This window comes from Xenopus laevis, chromosome 7S, assembly GCF_017654675.1.
Source record: "Xenopus laevis strain J_2021 chromosome 7S, Xenopus_laevis_v10.1, whole genome shotgun sequence".
Classification (NCBI taxonomy): domain Eukaryota; kingdom Metazoa; phylum Chordata; class Amphibia; order Anura; family Pipidae; genus Xenopus; species Xenopus laevis.
This window is the reverse complement of record NC_054384.1, coordinates 84,168,595-84,188,642: the sequence shown is the minus strand read 5'-3', so window position 1 is coordinate 84,188,642 and position 20,048 is coordinate 84,168,595. Positions and strand designations below refer to the sequence as shown.

General features: G+C 36.8%; 1 protein-coding gene across 2 annotated transcripts; it reads right to left on the bottom strand.

The window, feature by feature from the left end:
- Window positions 1-844: 844 nt before the first annotated feature.
- On the bottom strand, window positions 845-19,294 carry errfi1.S (ERBB receptor feedback inhibitor 1 S homeolog). Of its 2 annotated transcripts, none has more exons than XM_041570474.1 (4): window positions 18,918-19,106; window positions 5,174-5,362; window positions 4,930-4,985; window positions 845-4,656 (listed from the first exon to the last, which is right to left on the bottom strand). In XM_041570474.1, the coding sequence occupies exons 2-4, from the start codon at window positions 5,290-5,292 to the stop codon at window positions 3,617-3,619; spliced, it is 1,215 nt and encodes a 404-aa protein (XP_041426408.1). In that variant the 5' UTR covers window positions 5,293-5,362; window positions 18,918-19,106; the 3' UTR covers window positions 845-3,616.
- Between the last annotated feature and the right edge of the window lie 754 nt (window positions 19,295-20,048).

Below are 20,048 nucleotides of genomic sequence, written 5' to 3'. Positions count from 1 at the left end.
TAATGGAAGCAATACTAAATAGTATGTATAGTACTATACGCAAACACACTGTTCTTTTAAGCCTTTGGGTACTTATTGGTTTCCCACTGGCTGACAACAGATACTTTGCAGGTAAAAAAAAAAAAAAACACAACATTTCAGGACCAAAAGAAAAAAAAAAAAAAAACCAGGACCAAATATAGTTGCAAATCAGGACCAGATATGGTTAACTATAATAATGTTAACTGGTATTTTATATTAAAACAAAAAAGATTTTTAGGGCATATTGATATTGTAGGACATAAATAGTCTATCAATTAGAGTAAAATTTCGATTTTAAGTCCCTGGTTTTAAGTTTTCCCGCATTTTACATTTTTATTTGTGGTCCCACCAATTTATAATGCATTTCAATGGGTGCATTTCCCTGATTTTACATTACAATTTTGTCCTGATGTTCCCAAAAACAGCTTTTTTTCCCCCACTATGAATGTTATTATTTGTTAAATATAGAGGCTTAAAATACTAACGATGTATATTCTGCCATGGTTCTGCGTGTAAATGATCAATTCCAATAAGTCTGCCCCTTATACAGTCCTGCACCAATCACCTATTGCTTTTAGGTTGTGTATGTGACTGACAGAGAGTCTTGCACATGTCCCCATAGTGTAACATTAATTCTGCAATGTTTAATCCTGGTCATTAACACAGTAAATATTATATCTCAAAGTAAAACGGACTCCTGTGCTTAAATCCTTTCATTACTTGAAGAAAAAGTCCCGAGCATTATGGATAACAGGTCCCATACCTGTACAATATTTAGCCAAGCAATTTCCTATCCCTTCTGAAAAATGTACCAACAACATTATATGTGTCATAAATATTATACTTTTATTAATTTCAAAAGACATAACACACAGTATTAAAAAAAAAAAAAAAAGCAAAAATCAATTGTCAAATACTGTACATATGCAGTTATATCAGTGCATTTACTCTGGCATAACATTTATACCTTCATTTAGTTTGTAGTACAACATGGCAACTTAAATAGCAGTTATACAACCATCGTTTTTGAACTGTAAACAGCATGGGTATCACTGGATAATGAATACAGAGACAGATAAAGTGTTGAACCTGTTTCAGACAGCAGCACCTCTTCTATTTCAGTTACAACATTCTACAGACTGAGACGGAAAACTTCTAAATCAGCCCAAAATCGCCTCCCACTGAATTAAAATTGGAAAATAGCAGTCTGTGAAAATACATAATGAAAGCAAGCAGCTTTGTTATAGAAAGGCACATATGCACATTATTGGTGATATATATGAACAAGCCTTCAACTTGTCTGATGGGTTAAAATACAATGACCTCTAAAAGTGGCCAGATTTTGTTGGACACATTGGTTGATCTCAACCAAACTGGGAGTGTATGGCAAGTTGGAGGCCATTAAGAAATCCTAGGATTCTGCAGGATCAAGGATTATCTGTCCTGGTGGAATATTTCCATTGGTCAGCAGAAAGGAAGTGAAAAAGAGCTCCATTTCACTTTCTGCAGGTCTGGGCAGAAAACCCAAGCACAAAGAATAATATTTTTTGTGTGAGACCTCCTGCATAGCATCCCATAAGCCAATCATGTAGGGTACACCACTGCTCAGCCCAGTTATGGCCACCTTTAGAGTAGGGAGGTGATTAATTGATCTTTATATAAAACAATTTTATTTGGCTTGCAAATGAATCCTGGACAAAGCTAACTAAGGTTTCTTATGTTGTAAGATTACTAAAACTTCATTGGGTACATGTTCTAGTGTCAGTAATTAATAGCATCGTTAAGTAACCCTGAACCCATCATTTGGTGATGTCCAGCCTGCGGTCTTTTGGCTGCTGAACTGTTGGTGGACGTCAAGAACTATAGCTAGACAGAACAAGCGTCACAGGGTGGCCATCAATAGGGTTGCCACCTGCCCGGTAAAAATTATGGTTGATCCCAATGTTATGAATAGGGAAAAAAGATAAATATATAGTAAGGTTGGTATATTTTTCCAGAAAAGGTGGCAACCCTAGCCATCAATGAGTTAATATATGCCTTAATTATTGATTTTAAACTAATACACATATACTGTACAAGCCACACGCCAGCCCAGTAAAGCATCTCGAAAAGGTAAATGTTCCTGACCAGGTCAAATACTTTAATTTGGGTATGATTTTTTTTTAGTTCCTGGAACTAAACCTGAGAAAATGGCTAAAAAAAAAAAAAAAAAAAAAAAAAATGTCTGAACAACAATCACCAGCCAGGTCTTTATAATAGAAAGGGAACTAACCCAGTACATTCTTTATCACCAGTCATACACTAGTCAATATTTCCTCATATAGACAAAAACACAGTCAGACAAGAAACACACCTCCAAATATGGACACAAACTCCTCAATTACTGCTGTAAGCACTCAGTTATTGGTCTAAGCAAATATTTGGATGTTAATTCCAACCTGGAATATATCGGGACTATCAATCTCAAGCATTTAAGAAGGAGAGTTTGAAATGCCTTGAAACTACTGCTTGTGTTCATGTGCCCTCGCTAATAAAGACTTGCTTACAGAATACGAAAAGAGCCAAAATACTGAATAGATGACAGAAACACAAGTCCAGCTTGTGCAACATATTCATTATACACTAGAAAAGAATATAAAAACCAAAATCAGAATTAACAGCTAAAGTGAGTGAATTTACTGGCAACTAAGAATAAACACTATTTAAACGTTACTGGGGAGGGGGAACACTGAATTTTCTTCATATTATTCTTTCGTTGGACCTTCTGACATATATACTGAGCAGACGTTGCAAACTATTCAACACAGGCGCAAGCATGTGCCAATTGTCCATAAAAAGGGAAGAAAGAAAAAATGCATTGCAGACAGATCTTAGAAATTCAATGTATCTGTAGCTTCAGAATAGATGCACATTATGGAGCCTGTTGGGCATTTGTGGAACGGCTAATTTGAGAATGGTGTTATACAGATCGAGAAATTCACAATTGTTGAATAAGTGTTGAACATGATCAGAAAGTGTTAAACACAAAGGCAGGATATACAAATACTGCTCTATTCCTTCACAAAATCGCTCCATGTTAAACACAGCAGTCCTTTTTCTTTCATTTGTAACTGCAAAAAAACCCTGGCCAACACAAACCCTCCTCTAAGCACAGTAAATAATTGTTCAGCATTGACTTAGCAGTTCCATGCCTATCCATCATGTGGTTTTCATGACAGAAGGCCTTGTACATTAATGGGGCAGACATTTGCAGGCTCAGTGTGGCTTCAGCTCTGTTTCAATCAAATCTTTATTTGTTTGAAGAATAGAAGAGCAGGACCTGAAGCTTATTGTACATACTTCCTCTATAGGAGAAGTATTTATTTAGCTTTCTTTACAAGTCAGTGTACAACATTTTAAGTAACATCCTGAAGATAGTGTGACCTTACTATGGCATTCTGGCCACAACCTGAACGACATCAGAGAATCGACATCATAAAAATTTTATACTTTCCATGGTTGACCAGGTCTAGATTAATCTCGACATCTGACTTTGGTGAAAGATATGCCAACGTCACTAGAACAAAAATGCTTTTTTGCTTCCATAACGTACATTTCAGATCTGCCCCACTAAGCAGGAGGTCTCCGGAAGAAGATAATAATGTGTAGAACTGGCCTTTTTACCATTTTCAATGATGGGCAAAATACAAGGGACTTTACTGGCAGATCCCTCACTATTTTGCCTTTGATAAGTTTTGCTACTAACATATTTTGGATCCGGTGCAAAGCTCTGTGTTGGGGGCATTATCCCATAGAGGTAAGATGGCAGACTTTTTGGGCTTGGGGTACGAGAGTTACTTCTTGAAAGAGGTTCCCTTGGTGGCAATTTAGGTGGTTTATCTTCATCACTGTACGTGTTTGAAGAAACTTCTGCTGACCACCTCCTGTGATCAGGTTTTAGTGATCTAGGAGGTATGGGAATCCTTGGTGGAACCTCAGGTTTTTCTTCATCAGAATTAGGGGAAGTCCTATTTATATGGCTTCCTATACGAATTGCAGGTTTATTGTAAGATCCAGCTGGTCCTGAATGAGATCGTCGTAGCTTCCTATGACTTTGCTCAGATTTCTGAGGTTTTGAGCTGGGTGTATGTCCATTTTGGTTAGATGTAGGACTCTCATCTGCTGGTTTATTTACAGATGGTGGCTCACAATAGGCATAGTTTATTTGTCCACATCCCCTGAAGCTTCGCCTGCTTGGAACTCCATACTTAAAGGCTAACGGTCTATTATCTTGTAAAAGCAAGTCTGTATCAGAACTTGTGATGAATTCTACCTCACTGTCTGCATCATCTAAATAATGATCTTCTGATATTGGAAGGGGAGGAAGTGGCCTTGAACTTCGATCGTGTGAAGGGATGGCAGAAAACTGCGGTGGTCCACTTTTGACAGGCGTAAGTGGAGGAGTTTTTTCACGACTAGATCCACTGTTCATAGATAGTTTTTTCAAGGAAGAAACAATGTGATCTTCTACATAGTTTGTAGATAAATGCTCTACAATTGGGATGTCAAGGTGAAGAAACCCTGTTTTTTTCAAATGTACGTTCATGCAATTTTCAGAATAGCAATGTCCATTCATGATTGGCTTTGAAACGTGGCCTAAAATGTAAAATAAGAATTCAATTAGTTGTCACAAAGAATTATGTTTTAAAGCACAGGATATTCATAGCAGAATAGCTCCCTGAATTCTGTATTCTTTTTTGAATCAACATCTTAACAATAAACCTTGTACAATCTACACACGGTCTATTTGAATAATTTCCTAAAATGGAGTGCATACTCTAAATTCCATTAGCTTGACTTTCTAAACTTGAAGTCTTCTGTATGTATAGCTGACTCAATTATTAAAGACTGCATCATATAAATACTTACCAATGCCTGATATATGCGGAGTAGGTGCCCTTAAACTGCAGCTTAGAGTGTATGCACTGCAAAAAAACAAAGAAAAACTATTTAGCATATATAAGAAGTTATTTGGATCACAATTTAAATTTTCTAAACAAAAAAAAAATCATTTTTACCATATAAAAAAATTTTTTTTGCTTTTACTACTAAAAAAAGGTACATTTGGCAGAAGTGCAACACAACACGTCTCTAAGGATTAAATTCGACTTACTTTTCAAAATGACGATTTGTCCAGCATGAATTGGAACCCATTATGCCTTGTCCGCTGTGCACAAATCCATGTTTCAATGGGACCGAGGTTTTTTGTGTTGCAATCCCAGCAGTTGTCATTTTGTATTCTTTGTTGGCTCCTTCTATTCATAAAGTACTCGTGATGTATGAGCGGCTGTCATTCCTTCAACTAAAATACAAAAAAAAGAAAAAAGAAAGAGTTATTGAGAAGCAACAACAGTTAAAATAATAATGGTATAAATGATTGAAAGTTATTCCCTCTCTTTATCAAATTCATGTATGCTATTAAATAATGTACAGACAATGAATTTGGCTTTTATATGAATTATGTCTAACAGAATATTAGGAAGATTTCTGCTTAGGGAAGGGCATCCTCCATAACATTTCATTCATATCATTTTTATTTTTTTGGCGGGTGCAGGGTTTCATACTCTCTGTAGGTACTTGTTCTCTAATCAAATACAATTTCCATGTTGCTCAAATAGCAGGGGCATAATTAAGAGAAAGCAGGAGCCCAGGAGGTATAGGGGCTCTAACTCTTGTACAATTTCAATAAATAATTGGTAAAAGGTTAACCTTTAGACATTTTGGGGGCCTGAAAAATAATTTGCTGTGGGGCCCAGTAATATCTAGTTACGCCACTGCTCTATAGACTGGATACTTGTGCTTTCTATAAATGAACGTTCTATTAAAATTAATAACAATTGAAATAACTACTATATTTTTACTATATATACTATATTTATATTGTTATTAATTTTAATAGAACGTTCATTTATAGAAAGCACAAGTATCCAGTTGTTTTATAGAAAACGTTTTAGTGAAGTAATGTGATTGGTAAATAGGGGATACTTTTCTCTCTTCTTTTATAATTTATTCTCCAGTACACTGACAAACGTCAGATCCCCTTTGTTAATCAATTTATCGTATACCAACAGATAGATCGCCTTCAACTAAATTACTGCTCTATAGACTATAATAAATCATATTGTTTAGACTAACAGGGCCCTATTAGAGTTTTATGCACCTTTATTTACAAAAGTGTCTTATTTATCAGTCAGCTGTTGATTATCAGTTTATTAATCAGACTATATAGAATGATATACTTGAATATTTAATTATTACACCTGCATCAAATAAAAAAAAAAAAGATATTTTTTAAGTCGAAAACAAATCTGTTCCAATAGCTGTGTTGTAAACCACACTTGTGTCCAAACAACTCGTGCCAATTACATTACAGAGAGCCCATTCAGATGCCAAAACACACAGTCCTCAGTCTAACCTTGTAATAAACAATAATCCTACTCTGCAACGTTGTTCTTGGGAATGCAGCGGGAATTCATGATGCCTAGAGATGTTTCATAAATTGAAGCCATAGCGTATAAAAAAAAAAAAAAACCTGTATAAGAAATATGGACAGACAAAAGACTCTACACCTGGACATCGATATCTATGCAGCTGTCAGTCTAATACTTCTGTGGCTGTTGTGTTACACCTGAAATCCTCTGGGTTTACCTGCTGCGCTAATAATCAGTTTATAGCGCTTCGCTATATCAAAATAAACTATATTACAGGTATGGGATCCATTATCCGGAAACGCGTTATCCAGAAAGTTCAGAATTTACGGAAAGGCTGTCTCCCATAGGCTCCATTTTATCCAAATATTAATTTTTTAAAAAATGGTTTCCTTTTTGTCAATAATAAAAATAATAATAATAATAATAATAATAATAATAAAACAGTACCTTGTACTTGATCCAAACTAGGATGTAATTAATCCTTATTCAAGCCAAAACCAGACTATTGGGTTTATTTAATGTTTAAATGCTTTTCTAGTATATTTAAAGTATACAGATCACGGGTAACAGGTCCCAATAAGGCATAGTATTAAATTCAGTATAACACACGGATTCAATCCTTTTCAGATCCGATTTGGATCATAAAGGTGGCCATAGACAGATCCGATCGTACATAAAAAGCTAAATAACCTTCAATAATAAAAAATGAAAACAAATTGCAAATTATCTCAGAATATCACTCTATATCATACTAAAAGATCTCAAAGGTGAAAAACCCCTTTAAATATTCTGCATCAAGTTTATGTTCACTATTCCTCTCTCAGCATCTGTTTCTCTTCATTCTCTCTTCATGCAGCAGTTGGGTGTCAGATAACCATTGACATTTAGATCCAATATATATTATAGGGGGGCTCCTTTTGCCTAGAAGATGTATTAGCGCTCACTCTATTAAAATCACCAGACATCATGTCTCTCTACATGCAGAATTTGCGCAAAAGGCAGTTATTTTGTTAGATTTTGTTTGTTTGTACTGCAATTACTTATTTGAGTGAGCTCTAATTTATCCAATAGGAAAGGAAAAAATACAAAGCTTGAAATGATTCTTCCAATATTTGTGTCCTCAGGATGATTATCATTTATTAGAGTATGGGCGAGATGTTTCATCAGCTTGTCAGAGGAACCATTGTGACAGCTCTCACATGTGCAAAATAGAAAGAAGGATCCCTGTGCAGAAAACAAATCTAACATCCATAACATCTAAGCTATGAACAATAGGCCTAACACACCTGTAAATATAATAAAATACTTTGGAAAAAGCAGTGCTCACAATGTTGAGGAACACAACGTTCAATATACAGAACAGTGTACAAATATCTTTGCCCTTCCCTGTTATTCCACGTAACACACTGTACACAGAACTAGAGAACGAGGAAACAAGAGTCCATACTGTTATGAGAATCACTGCAATAAAGATCTGACCGGCAGTTCATGCTCTCGTTGTTTACAAATGTTACCATTTCAACATAGAAAGCTGAAATACTCGGAAGTCTATAAGCTGTACACCAGTACACACTGCCGACAGCATGTGGAAACTTAAATGCCCAAGCGAGGGAAGACAGAAGTTTTTTGCATGGTCCCTTGAGTGGGCAGCAGGATAAAGAAATAAAAAAGCGGCAGTTGTAAAAATGAGCTCAGTTACATCCAGAACTCCCCTGAACATCATGGGTTTTGTCATTGGAGAGCTAGATCTTCAAGCCTTAGTCTGACAGTTTTTATTTCAAAATGCTCAACAATAACTCATACACAAATATGAGACCTTCCTGGTCACTCCCTAGAAGTACCCAGATCATTCCCCTAAGCAGAGCCAAAAACCAGAGTAACCATTAGAAACAGCAAATAGCAGCCGTGTAAAACAAAAACATCAGGTTGACTATGTACGTGTGGTGATATTACTGGAATAAGTATGTTCCTTGAATCGAACCTAAAAGTTGGAAAAAAAAAAAAAAAAAAAAACACTGACAATCAGAGGCGCATTTATTTAAAGATTGAATTTCGAATTCACACGAGTTTTTAAAAACTCCCATGAATTTAACCAAATCGAAATTTATTTAAAAAAAAAAAAAAAAACTTAACGAATTTCCTAAACTCGGGTTTCGAACCTAAAAGCTTGATTAAAATTTTAAAAACTTGATTCGAGTTTTGGGAAGGCAAACAACTCAAAATTGATCCCAGGACGTTTCCCACCGACTAAAACAGCAATTCGGCAGGTTTTAGGTGGCGAATAGTCGATTTCCAGGCCAGTGTATGATAATTCTCTAAAATCGAATTCTTAAAAAAAAACGCAAATCGAATTTGAACAATTCCCTAGTGTAATTTGACAGTTTTGGCCATAAAAAAAAAAAACTCGAAAATTCGAATTTTCAATTTGACCCTTGATAAATTTAGCCCTCAGTGAAGGGAATTTTGCCAGGTCAGAATTTTAAAAAGGAAACTCTTCACACCACTCTGCAGACAATAAAAAAGGTATATGAATGAGTACATTGTAACAGGGACATTGAGGTGACTGGCAGAGAAGTGCTGATTAATCACATCCTGTTCAGGTTGCTGCAATCATTATGGAATGGACAGCAGGATGTTAAATGTGCAGGAAAAATGCCTTCCCCCTGCAGTCACTGTATTGTCCATCAGATTTCCAGGGATGCATTTAATGCATAGGAAATGATAAAATAGTTCCTGTTCTAGCATTACTTTCCATTTGATGATCTTACCGGGGATGTTCCAGCTTTAAGTGCTTTAAAGGGGTTGGTTGTTCACCTTTGTATTAACTGTTAGTATGACGTAGAGAGGGATATTCTGAGGCAATTTGCAATTGGTTTTAATTTTTTGTGGTTTTTGACTATATATTTTTATCCAGCGGCTCTCCAGTTTGCAATTTCAGCAATCTGGTTGTTAAGGTCCAATTTACCCTAGCAACCATGCAATGATTGGAATGAGAGAATGGACTATAGGGATGCACCGAATCCACTTTTTTGGATTCGGCCGAACCCCCCTCGAAATATTCGGCCGAATACCGAACCCTAATTTGCATATGCAAATTAGGGGTGGGAAGGGAAACACATTTTCTACTTCCTTGTTTTCTGACAAAAATTCACACAATTTCCTTCCCGCCCCATATGCAAATTAGGATTCGGATTCGGTTCGGCCAGGCAGAAGGATTCGGCCGAATCCGAATCCTGCTGAAAAAGGCCGAATCCCGAACCGAATCCTGGATTCGGTGCATCCCTACTGGAATATAAATAGGACAGGCCTGAAAAGAAAGAGGAGAGAAAGCAAGTAGCAATAATTAATTTGTAGATGGGGTCAGTGAACCCATTTGAAAGCTGGGAAGAGTCAGAAGAAGGCAAAATATTAAAATACTCTATAAAGTATATAATAAAGACCAATTGAAAAGTTTCTTAGAATTAGCCATTGAATAACATACTAAAATTTCACTTAAAGGTGAACCACCTCTTTTAAGCATTTCCTCACCTAGACAAGTGGCTTCAGAACAGAGTCCAGGTCATATCACAACCAATGCCACATGTTATTATAGTTCACATTACTAATAAAAACATTTACACATGTGCCGAAAAAAGGAATTGTCTGGTCCGGTACAAAAGTAAAAGCACAAGATAAAATGTTGCCAAATCTTATTCCAGGCTAATGCCTCGGGTATTCTGGGCGCCCCATCCCCCTGCCAAGAAGCCCTGCTAATAATTACAGAGTGTCAGACAACTAATGCATTCTAAAAAGCTCATCTTTCAAATAAGGGATTGTGGCTTTCTCCAAAAAAAATCTCTGCGGAATTCGTAACTTTAAATGAACACTTAAAATAATTTATGCTTTCGCTAAAAAAAAAAAACCATATTATTTTAGTTACTGGTTGAGAGTCGTCTCTTCCTTCCATGCGTAGGAAAAGAAAAATCCTTTAGCCTTGCTGATGGCAGATAAATAAGGCCTTTGTGTGACAGGAGGTGACCGGTCTAAGGATTCCGGCAGCAGGGAGATGTGAATGGACGGTATTATTAAAATGCATTTGCACATCCTACTGCTGCAGAAGGGGAGGGGGGGGGGTTAAAAATACAAAAATTAATATTGTTGACAAGTCCGCTTAGAAGATACAGATCAATGAAAAGGGGGAAATGAAAGCCTTTTACATGCACCAATACTTTGCCTAAGGCTGGTGACATGTTTTACATTCTGTGATGATTAAAGGAAAAGTAACATCAAAAAAGTAAATTGTTTTAAAGTAATATAAAATAGAATGCAGTGTTGCCCTGCACTGGTAAAACTGTTGTGTTTGCAGCAGAAACATTACTATTGTTTATATAAATAAGTTGTTGTGTAGCAATGGGGGCAGCCATTCAAAGGAGAAAAGGCTCAGGTTACACAGCAGATAAGCTCTGTAGAAAATAAGGTTCTGTTATCCACTATTTAACCTGTGCCATATAGCCTTTCCCCCCCCCCCCCCCCCCAATTTCCTCCATTGCTACAAAGCAGCTTATTTATAAAAACTATAGTAGTGTCTCTGAAGTAAAAAGATCAGTTTTACCAGGGCAGTTATATTTTCATTACTTTAAAACACTGATTTTTTGGTGTTACTGTTTCTTTAACACTTGAATTCTTATGAATGCAGGTTTCTAAATAATGAATTTGCATGGAGAAGGGCCCTACAGTGAAACATTTGATAAATTGTGATGGATGAGCACTTTGCTGCATCTGTTGGATGAGAGTGACTTCAATGCCCCCTGACAGTTGGTGTTATAGAGTCCTGCGCGGAACCAATGTGTTAAACCTGAACCCACTAACTTATCCGCTTGGACCCACTACCCAACCCGACCCGCAAGTACCTTATCCCCTGACCATCAAGAAACAGGAAATGCTGTCATTGTAAACTGGAAGTGCTGGCTCATTAGATGTTGGCGTGATCACAAAGAAAAGGAGTAAAACAGGAAGTGCTGTCATTTTAACCCGGAAGTGACATCATTGGAAGTAGGCGATCAGAGAAAAAAGGAGTAAAGACCTGCAACCCGAACCGCAAACCCGGAGAACCACCGACCCGCATCTATACCCACACCCTTCTATCTGCAACCCGCAGGGTTCCGCAGGTTTTTGCGGGTAACCGGAGGGTACCCGACCGGCTGCATGACTCTAGTTTGTGTAATAGATCCTTGGTACATTTAGGGCAGCCCATTCATAGCCAGATGCTGCTTTTTCCTTCTAAGCTGAATAGGAATCTCAAATTCATATTAGTGGAAGGGTGTGAGACATATAATTTGTATGCTCCTATAATTAAATGGGATCACCTATAACTACTTGCCTAGTGTATTATTAGGAAATTTAGCAAGGAGAAGCATATTTCTATGGTATGCCTCATCCTATTTAGCACTTTTTACATTTAAAGTCACCCCAGTCATGGTACGGTTTTAAACCTAGGCTGGAAAAGATTGATAGAAAGAAGATGTAATGACTGCACTATGCACAGCAGCCCAGTAAACTATCAGAGGGATGCAATACCACAGGGGCAAATTACAAGCTCCAGACCTAGGGTTGCCACCTGTTCAGTTTTGACCAGAAAAGTTCGGTTTTTCTAAGGCCTGTTTGGGTGTCAACTTTCTGTTCGGTTTTCAGCTTTGTGAAACCCGAACATTAATCTGGCCAAATGAAAACCAATTTAATACCAAGATACTCGCCTTGACATGGCTTAGTTATTATGAAGTGCAGTTAATTTCTTGTTATTAAAGAAACAAATGAGGAAATCAATCCAAAATAAAAAATAGTTTTTTTAAATGAGCATTGCTGTATTTCGGAGCCTTCTGGATCACTGATTTCTGTATGAAAGACCCCATACCTGTAGTTAAAGGATTGGTCTTATTTATCGGGCAGAATAAGAGAGATGTAGGGTTTCCAGCCGTGTGGGTTTCAACTGGACATCTCAGTTTGTCAAAGGGCGGTCTGTTCAAAACTTTCTGTCCCATTTAAAACATTGAGAAAACTGGACAGAAATCCAGCTATTTGCATATAAGTGATGCAATAACCCTGATCCAGCCTCATAGCTCCACGACATCATTGTGACTGCCTCTGATGTCATCATGCCCACCCCAAGATCACTGCTCTGCCCCCAATGATATCTGCCCCGCCCACAGTGTTCGGGTTTAGCCACCGGCAAAGGTGGCAACCCTATCCAGACCCCTGATACAGCAAATGAATAACTGGCATCCAGACCAGTGGATTGATGGACAGAACAAAAAAAGTGTCTGACCTGTGCATTTGGCAAAGGCATAAGACAAACTTGCAAAATGATGTATGATTACATCCCAGCACAAGAATTAGATCTGAAAGCCCCACAATACTAGAGTCCTATTTAAGCAGACAGTTCTTAATTTTTGACTTATTTACTTTTTCTCTGTCAGTATTAGATGTTGGTGGCAAAACGATCCTACTGGGTTTTTTTTTTTTTTAGTAAATTCTTTTTAATTGCCTTAATAAGGCATGGTGATTCAAACTGCACAAAGACCACCTTATCTAGGGAACCCCAGGTCCCAAGCACTCTACAGATCCCATACCTGCAATTAAAAGAAGAAAAACAGCCTTTTTTTGCAGCTTTAAAATCCCCTATAACAGAACATACATTGTGGAAGTTAAGTGCTTGAGAGTATTTTTGGCTCATCTATTTCGCCCTTAAAGGGGAACTATCGTGAAAATTAAAATGTAATACAAGCTTCCTCATTTTGAAATAAGAATACAATCAATTGAAAATTCTGCATTGTTTCTGAAATAAAGTTTATATTCACTATTCCGCTCTCAGCATTTGTTTTCATGCAGCAGTTGTGGGTCAGATGAATGATCCAATATATCTTATGGTGGGTGGGCTCCCTTTACGTGAAGATGTATTAGAGCTCACTCAAATAACCGATTCCAGTACAAATAAAATAACTGCCTTTTGCACAAGTCCTGCATGTAGAGAGACAGGATTTCTGGTGATTTTAATAGGGTGAACGCCAATACATCTTCTAGGCAAAAGGAGCCCCCCTATAAGACATATTGGATCATTCATTTGACACCCAACTCCTGAATGAAGACAGAATGAAGAGAAACAGATGTTGCGAGATTTAATTATTTCAGAAACGGTGCAGATTTTTCAATTGATTGTATTTAGAAAGTTTATTATTTCAGCATGCTGAAGCTATTATTACATTTTCATTTTTGCAATAGTTCCCCTTTAAGACCCCCACCCATGCCTTGCTATAGGATGTTTTATGACTAACCGGGAGGAATTACAAATAAATGAGCAAGGGGTTATTTGGACTATTTAAACTAATGTTTGCGAAGAAGACAAACAACGGGACATATCACTGCTGATGATGCATGCATTCTCCTGAAAACTTGTTTTTGCTGTCATTAAGATATGTGACCTATTTGAAACAGACATACCACTGCAAGGTGCTAATGAGACACCAGGAAGGGGAAATGAGAAGACACATTTCTAATCCTTTTGTCAACTATGGCAGCGCTGCTAAAATAATGTCTCAAGGCAGTCTAGAATAATATCACTGACCTTTCTTTCTGTATTTCTTGCTATACACTGAGCAGGAATTACAAAAAAACAAACATTTTTTTTTGCTAAATTGAACTTATGTTCCCCCTTTCATCGACGACTATGTCTCCAGGGAAAAGCAAACGGTAAGGATCATCTCCTCTCCATCGTGCAATGGAATGATCAGAGGATCTGCAGTAAAGTGTGTATATAAATGGAAAATACACACTATTTATAAGTAGGGCTTAGCCCTTCTCTTGAATAGACATTGTATGAAAGCAAGGCTTATTACTTGTGCATAACATTCCCTCTTCATACATAAATGGCTGAGAAAGGCAATATTGGTACTAAAGAAACAGCATCTCTATACTTGTATAGTGTGTATGCTGTCTGTACATTATGCCCCACATGTCGAACAATATATTGAGATAGAAATCCATATTTGTAGCCCTCTCATCTCATGTTTGATTCCAGCCAGGTCTGCAAGGAGATTGTAAGCACTCCCCGTGTCTATTGGGTTTTCTCTGGTTATTCAGGTTCCTTCCTAAAAGCATACAGGCAGGTTAATTAGTGGCTAATAAAGCTGTCCCATGGTGTGTGTCAATGTGTTGGACACCTTAGGGGTTTATGTAATAAATGGTGGCAAGTGTGCTATAGGTCTATAACATGTAATCAAAAAGTAGCATTAACTGATCACAACAAAACAGCTTTTTAGTTGCTAACTTGCTATGGGTTACTGCACCTGGGCAAACCTTTTATTGGAGGTTAGATTGTAAGCTCCACTGGGGGAGAGACTCCTCTACATGGCATATAATCTCTGTAAAGGGCTGAACAATATGCTGCCTATATATATATATATATATATATATATATATATATATATATATATATATATATATATATATATATATATATATATATATATATATATATATATATATATATATATATATATATATATATATATATATATAGTAAGTAAAAATAATAAGCTGTATTACTTTGAATCTCATTTCCCTTGGAAATACTAAAGTGGGCTGCTTGTGATATTTGCATTTACGCACACAGAGACATGTTCTTCACAGAGTGCAACAGCAAAGTACAGTACCACCCAATGATCGTACACAAAAAAAGAAGCTGAATATAGAAAATGCCCATTCTTATGTATAAATGCAAATTGTATGTACATGTCATTTATATTCAGTAGAATAAAGACAAGTCTTCGAGGACACATTTCTCATTTAAAGGGGGCACCTTTTTCATTTTAATGGTTTTCAGATTGTTCCCCTGAAATAAAGACTTTTTTCAATTATTTTTTTTTTTTACTGTTTTTCTAAAATCTAAGCTTAAAGTTGAATGTCCCTGTCTCTGGTAGCTCAGTAATTCAGTTGCAGACTCTAAACTGTTACAATTTTGCAACATTTAATTGATACTATTCTCAGCAGCATCCCTGGAATATCAGCAACTATTGTATCAATTCTAACAGTTGCCAGTAATGAAGCTCAGGGATTCTGCTCAGCAGGGACAAAGACAAGAACTGTATCAATTAAATGTATCAATTTAGAGCAGTTCCCAGGGTCAGCGACCCCCCCTCCCAGAGCTGCTTTAGAAGGTGAAAAATTACACTTTACACCTGAATATTAGAAAAACAGTCACACATAGAAAATAGAAAGTAATTGGAAAAAGTCATTATTTCTGGTGATCCATCTGAAAACAATTAGGTGTTTAAAGGTGAACAACCCCTTTAATGTATATTATTTCTCTGTTCCTTAATTGTAGTTAAGCGTACTATATGCACACATCCCACCTCAGTTTTTGTCTTTTATTTAAAAGCTACATTATTCTTACTATTAAGAGACCAGTAAAAGCTCCCAGCCCTGCAAATATACACAGAGGACCAAGGCACTGATAACCCTGCACATAATTAATGAAGGGGAACTCTCTTGATAAAAAAAATAAACCCTATACAGGTTTCCTCATTACCTACAGCTCTGTGAAATACCTTCGACAGCATGAGCCGAGCATGCCAATTTACTAGAAGATTAGAACACCCTATATCGACACCTCCAATCACAGTGCATCCTAGCCTATTAACCATTCACAGCCCAACTGTGTCCTTGTCAAATTATGCAAACACTTTGCTTCTACCAGCTGTATATGGCAGAAATGAGACCCTATGTTATTGCTGTAACGATGCTTTGAACAGGAATCACCCCCCAAAAAATAAATGAGACAATATGTGGTTTCTGCAACAGAAATGAAACACATTGTGTCCTTACAAAGAGGGCTTTAATCTATACTTCACTCATTATAGAACCCTGCACAGGACTGATTCAGATTAAAATAGAGCTAGATACCCGCTCCTGCATTTAGATATAGGTGTATTTAGACAGCATTAGAAAAGTTCATAGTCCATATATATTTACAATTCTGATTACAATTTGTTCCAAGTCAGTCGAAGCACCAGCCTATTAAAAAAAAAAATCCAACCTCACCTTTCTTCACCCCTGACAGTTGCTTAGCAACCATTCTTGTCCTACCTGTGTGGCAGGTGCACCTTTAGCCACTGACACACCCCTTAAACCCTTAAAGACACAGTGACTTCTCAAAGAAGTCTTACAAAAAAGTATATGTATTTTTAAAAAAAAAATAAAAAAAATTATATATATATATATATATATATATATATATATATATATATATATATATATATATATATATATATATATATATATATATATATATATATATATATATATATAGTTTCTTTCAATGATTAATGGGGATGTTTCTATAGTCATAAGCAACTTTCTACTATACAGGAAATATGTTCAGTGATTTTAATGTTATATGTATATATAATTGTTACAGTACTGCACCGGATCTAAATAGCCAGCTAGATAGTGATGTCAATGGCACCAACATTTATATGTAACGTTAAAACCACTAAAAATTTTAATTGATGTATATTGGAAAGGTAGAATTATATTTTCTATCAGTATTAATACAAATTTGGGTTTTTAAGATCCATTTTAAACTGATGTAAACTCTCTCAACAGATAGCGCTTTGTCAAGTATAGTGCTAGGGAGGAAATTGTCTGGTCCTAACATTAGTGTAATATATACAATAACAAGCCACCTCCTTGTTTTGGAGAATGGGTAGTTGTTTTAGGAAAATACTGTAAGCATTCAACTCCACTGAACTAAACTCCACTGGGTTTTCTCTTTCTACATTAGTGCCTTTAACTTCCCCTTATTCGCTGCAGGGAGCAGACTAGATTATGCACACACTATTATGTTATAGACATTATAATTGCAGTCTATAACGTGTGGGCATGTTCTACTAAGCTGTACAATAAACAGTGTATGTATGTATGTGTGTGTGTGTGTGTGTGTGTGTGTGTGTGTGTATGTGGAGAGGGGGGTTACCACAAATCAAGGAAGGAAAATATTCATAGTGGTCTAAAAGCCGCAAGAGTGCTTATAATAAAAGTTAAAAGTAGGTAATTCCACAAGGAGAGAGAAAAGGAATTAAATATGTATTGCCAAGTAGAATGTATTTGGAGAAATGATGCATAGCCAACCAAAAGTTATGACTGATGCAATAATTTTGTGCATTACTGTACTCCTTTGATCCTACTTTTGCATCTTAGTAAAAAAGGGAGTAAATTGACAAGAGAAAATTGTAGCACAAGCATCGCTAGAAGATTCTGACTCTGTAGAGCATCAGCTAACCTAACTGGGGGCACAGGGGCAAAATACAGAATGTGTGTAAGTTGTTATTCTTGCCATAAGAGTTGCCCCTTACACCACTGCTTTTACTGTATGTATATTTATGATCCCATCGGGTTGTAACTGATTTGACTGTATGAATAGCTATCTCAAGAGATGCAATTTGTGATGCATGGGCCACTACATGGAGCCTATCTAGTAACACACTGGCTGCTATTGGAAGCTGCCATCCCCAGATTGTGGTCCTATATACTAATATAATATATATATACTAATATAATATATATATATATATATATATATATATATATATATATATATATATATATATATATATATATATATGTGTGTGTATTTATATGATAATTATTATATTATATATAACAAAGGGGATTGCGGCCCTCACAGGGTTTTAGTGTAAAAACAAAAAAATGTTTTATTATTAAGTCTCAACGTTTATTATTAAGTCTCAACGTTTCGATCCCCCACAGGGATCTTCGTCAGGAGCAAGACGAAGATCCCTGTGTATATTTCACTAAAAACCTGTGTGTGCCGCAATCCTTGTTCACTGCTTATTTCCCATGCTGGCACCCAGGTATTCATTTTGTCTATGGAGTGCACCATTCATTTGGTTATATGTATCTATATCTGTGTACTTGGCGCCAATTTACAAAGGGATTTAAGCACTTGTTTGTACACATGCCATTTATCCTTATGCATTTGTGAATAAAATATATCACAAAAAACTTTGGAGTGCGGGTCCATTTATCATGATGTATCATTAAGCCTTTGACCGACGCACCCACTTCTATTAAATCCGGTAAGAGTGCGTTCACCTATATGGACATTATATATATATATATATGAGTATATAGGAGTGCTTGTGTATGTATATATACACATGTGTGTGTATATGAGTTTATGTATATGAGTTGTATATTGGAGTATGTGTGTATATATACATATGTGTGTGTGTGTGTATAGATATATATATATACACACACACATACAGTATATTAGTTTGTAGGGTCACAAACTAGACATCCTGATGGATGAGTTATATGAATGATTATTACTGAGCCAGAGGGACTGAAGTATTACAGCAACAAGTCACTCACCGATCCCTGGACACTTCAGAAAGTGACAGCTTTGCAAAAAGCAACAAATGTGCAGATGAATGAGACTGTCTGCAGATCGCTAATGGGGAGGTTTTTAGTGCAGATAATCAGGGCTCTCTGTGCAGTCAGAGTTGTTCTTAGTAAATGGCCCCAGTTCCCCCTCACAATGACCTCTCCCAAGGCGCAGTATCAAGTCATACCTATGGCAGCTCAGTAATCCAATAGGTCAGCTCATTTTCTCTCAGGGTCGGCTTTTATCCGCGCTGCCCAGCAACTCCTTCTCCGTCCCGCGTTATTAATATCCCCGTGCCCGCAGCATTCCAGCACTGATAGCTTTTTCTTTCCTACCTTCCCGTACAGTCCTCTCAGCTTTCAACTTGTAATTCCTGTTCACATGTCAGGGAGACACGCTTATATATGAATGGGCTGGATAGTGACGTCACCGGGGGCCCGGGCCCGCCCACTTCAGATCTGACTTCTTAAAGAGCCATCGCGCAGCGTGGGTAGAGCAGGAAGAGGCAGCGGATGAGTAATAGCGCGGGTTGTGTGGTGGTGTGTTTTTTATCTTCTACAAATGCGGCGACAGATTCTGTGGTCCTTGGTACATTACCTCCTCCCACATAAATGCTACGCTCATTAATTTTATAATAGTAATGGAATGAATCAAATAAAACATATGTCCTCCTATCCAAAATGCTTTAATGCCAAGATACCAATATTCATATCCAACGCAGGGATTTGCCGCTGCAGAAGTGAGAATAAAAGGCATTTTAACCCTGACCTCCCCCATATGTAATCAAAAGCAGCAAAACCCCTAGCAACCAATAAAATGTTTGCTTTTAAACAGCTGACCAGTAAATGCTACCTGCTGATTGGTTGCTATGGGTTACTGCTCACATGGGCAAATTTACAGTCTAATATGGCTGAAACAACAGTGCATAGAATTATGGGTACTGTGTACATCATGGTTCCCTATTGAGCAACAAAGTGCCCATGCAAAATACATTTGTTACGACAGCCACTGCCTAGAAATTAGGATAGTAGTTTAGTATTCATTCATACTGGCATATTTTTTAGCCCCTTGTTGTTTTGCACATCCGAACAACATTTGTCCTACATGGTTTTTGGCTT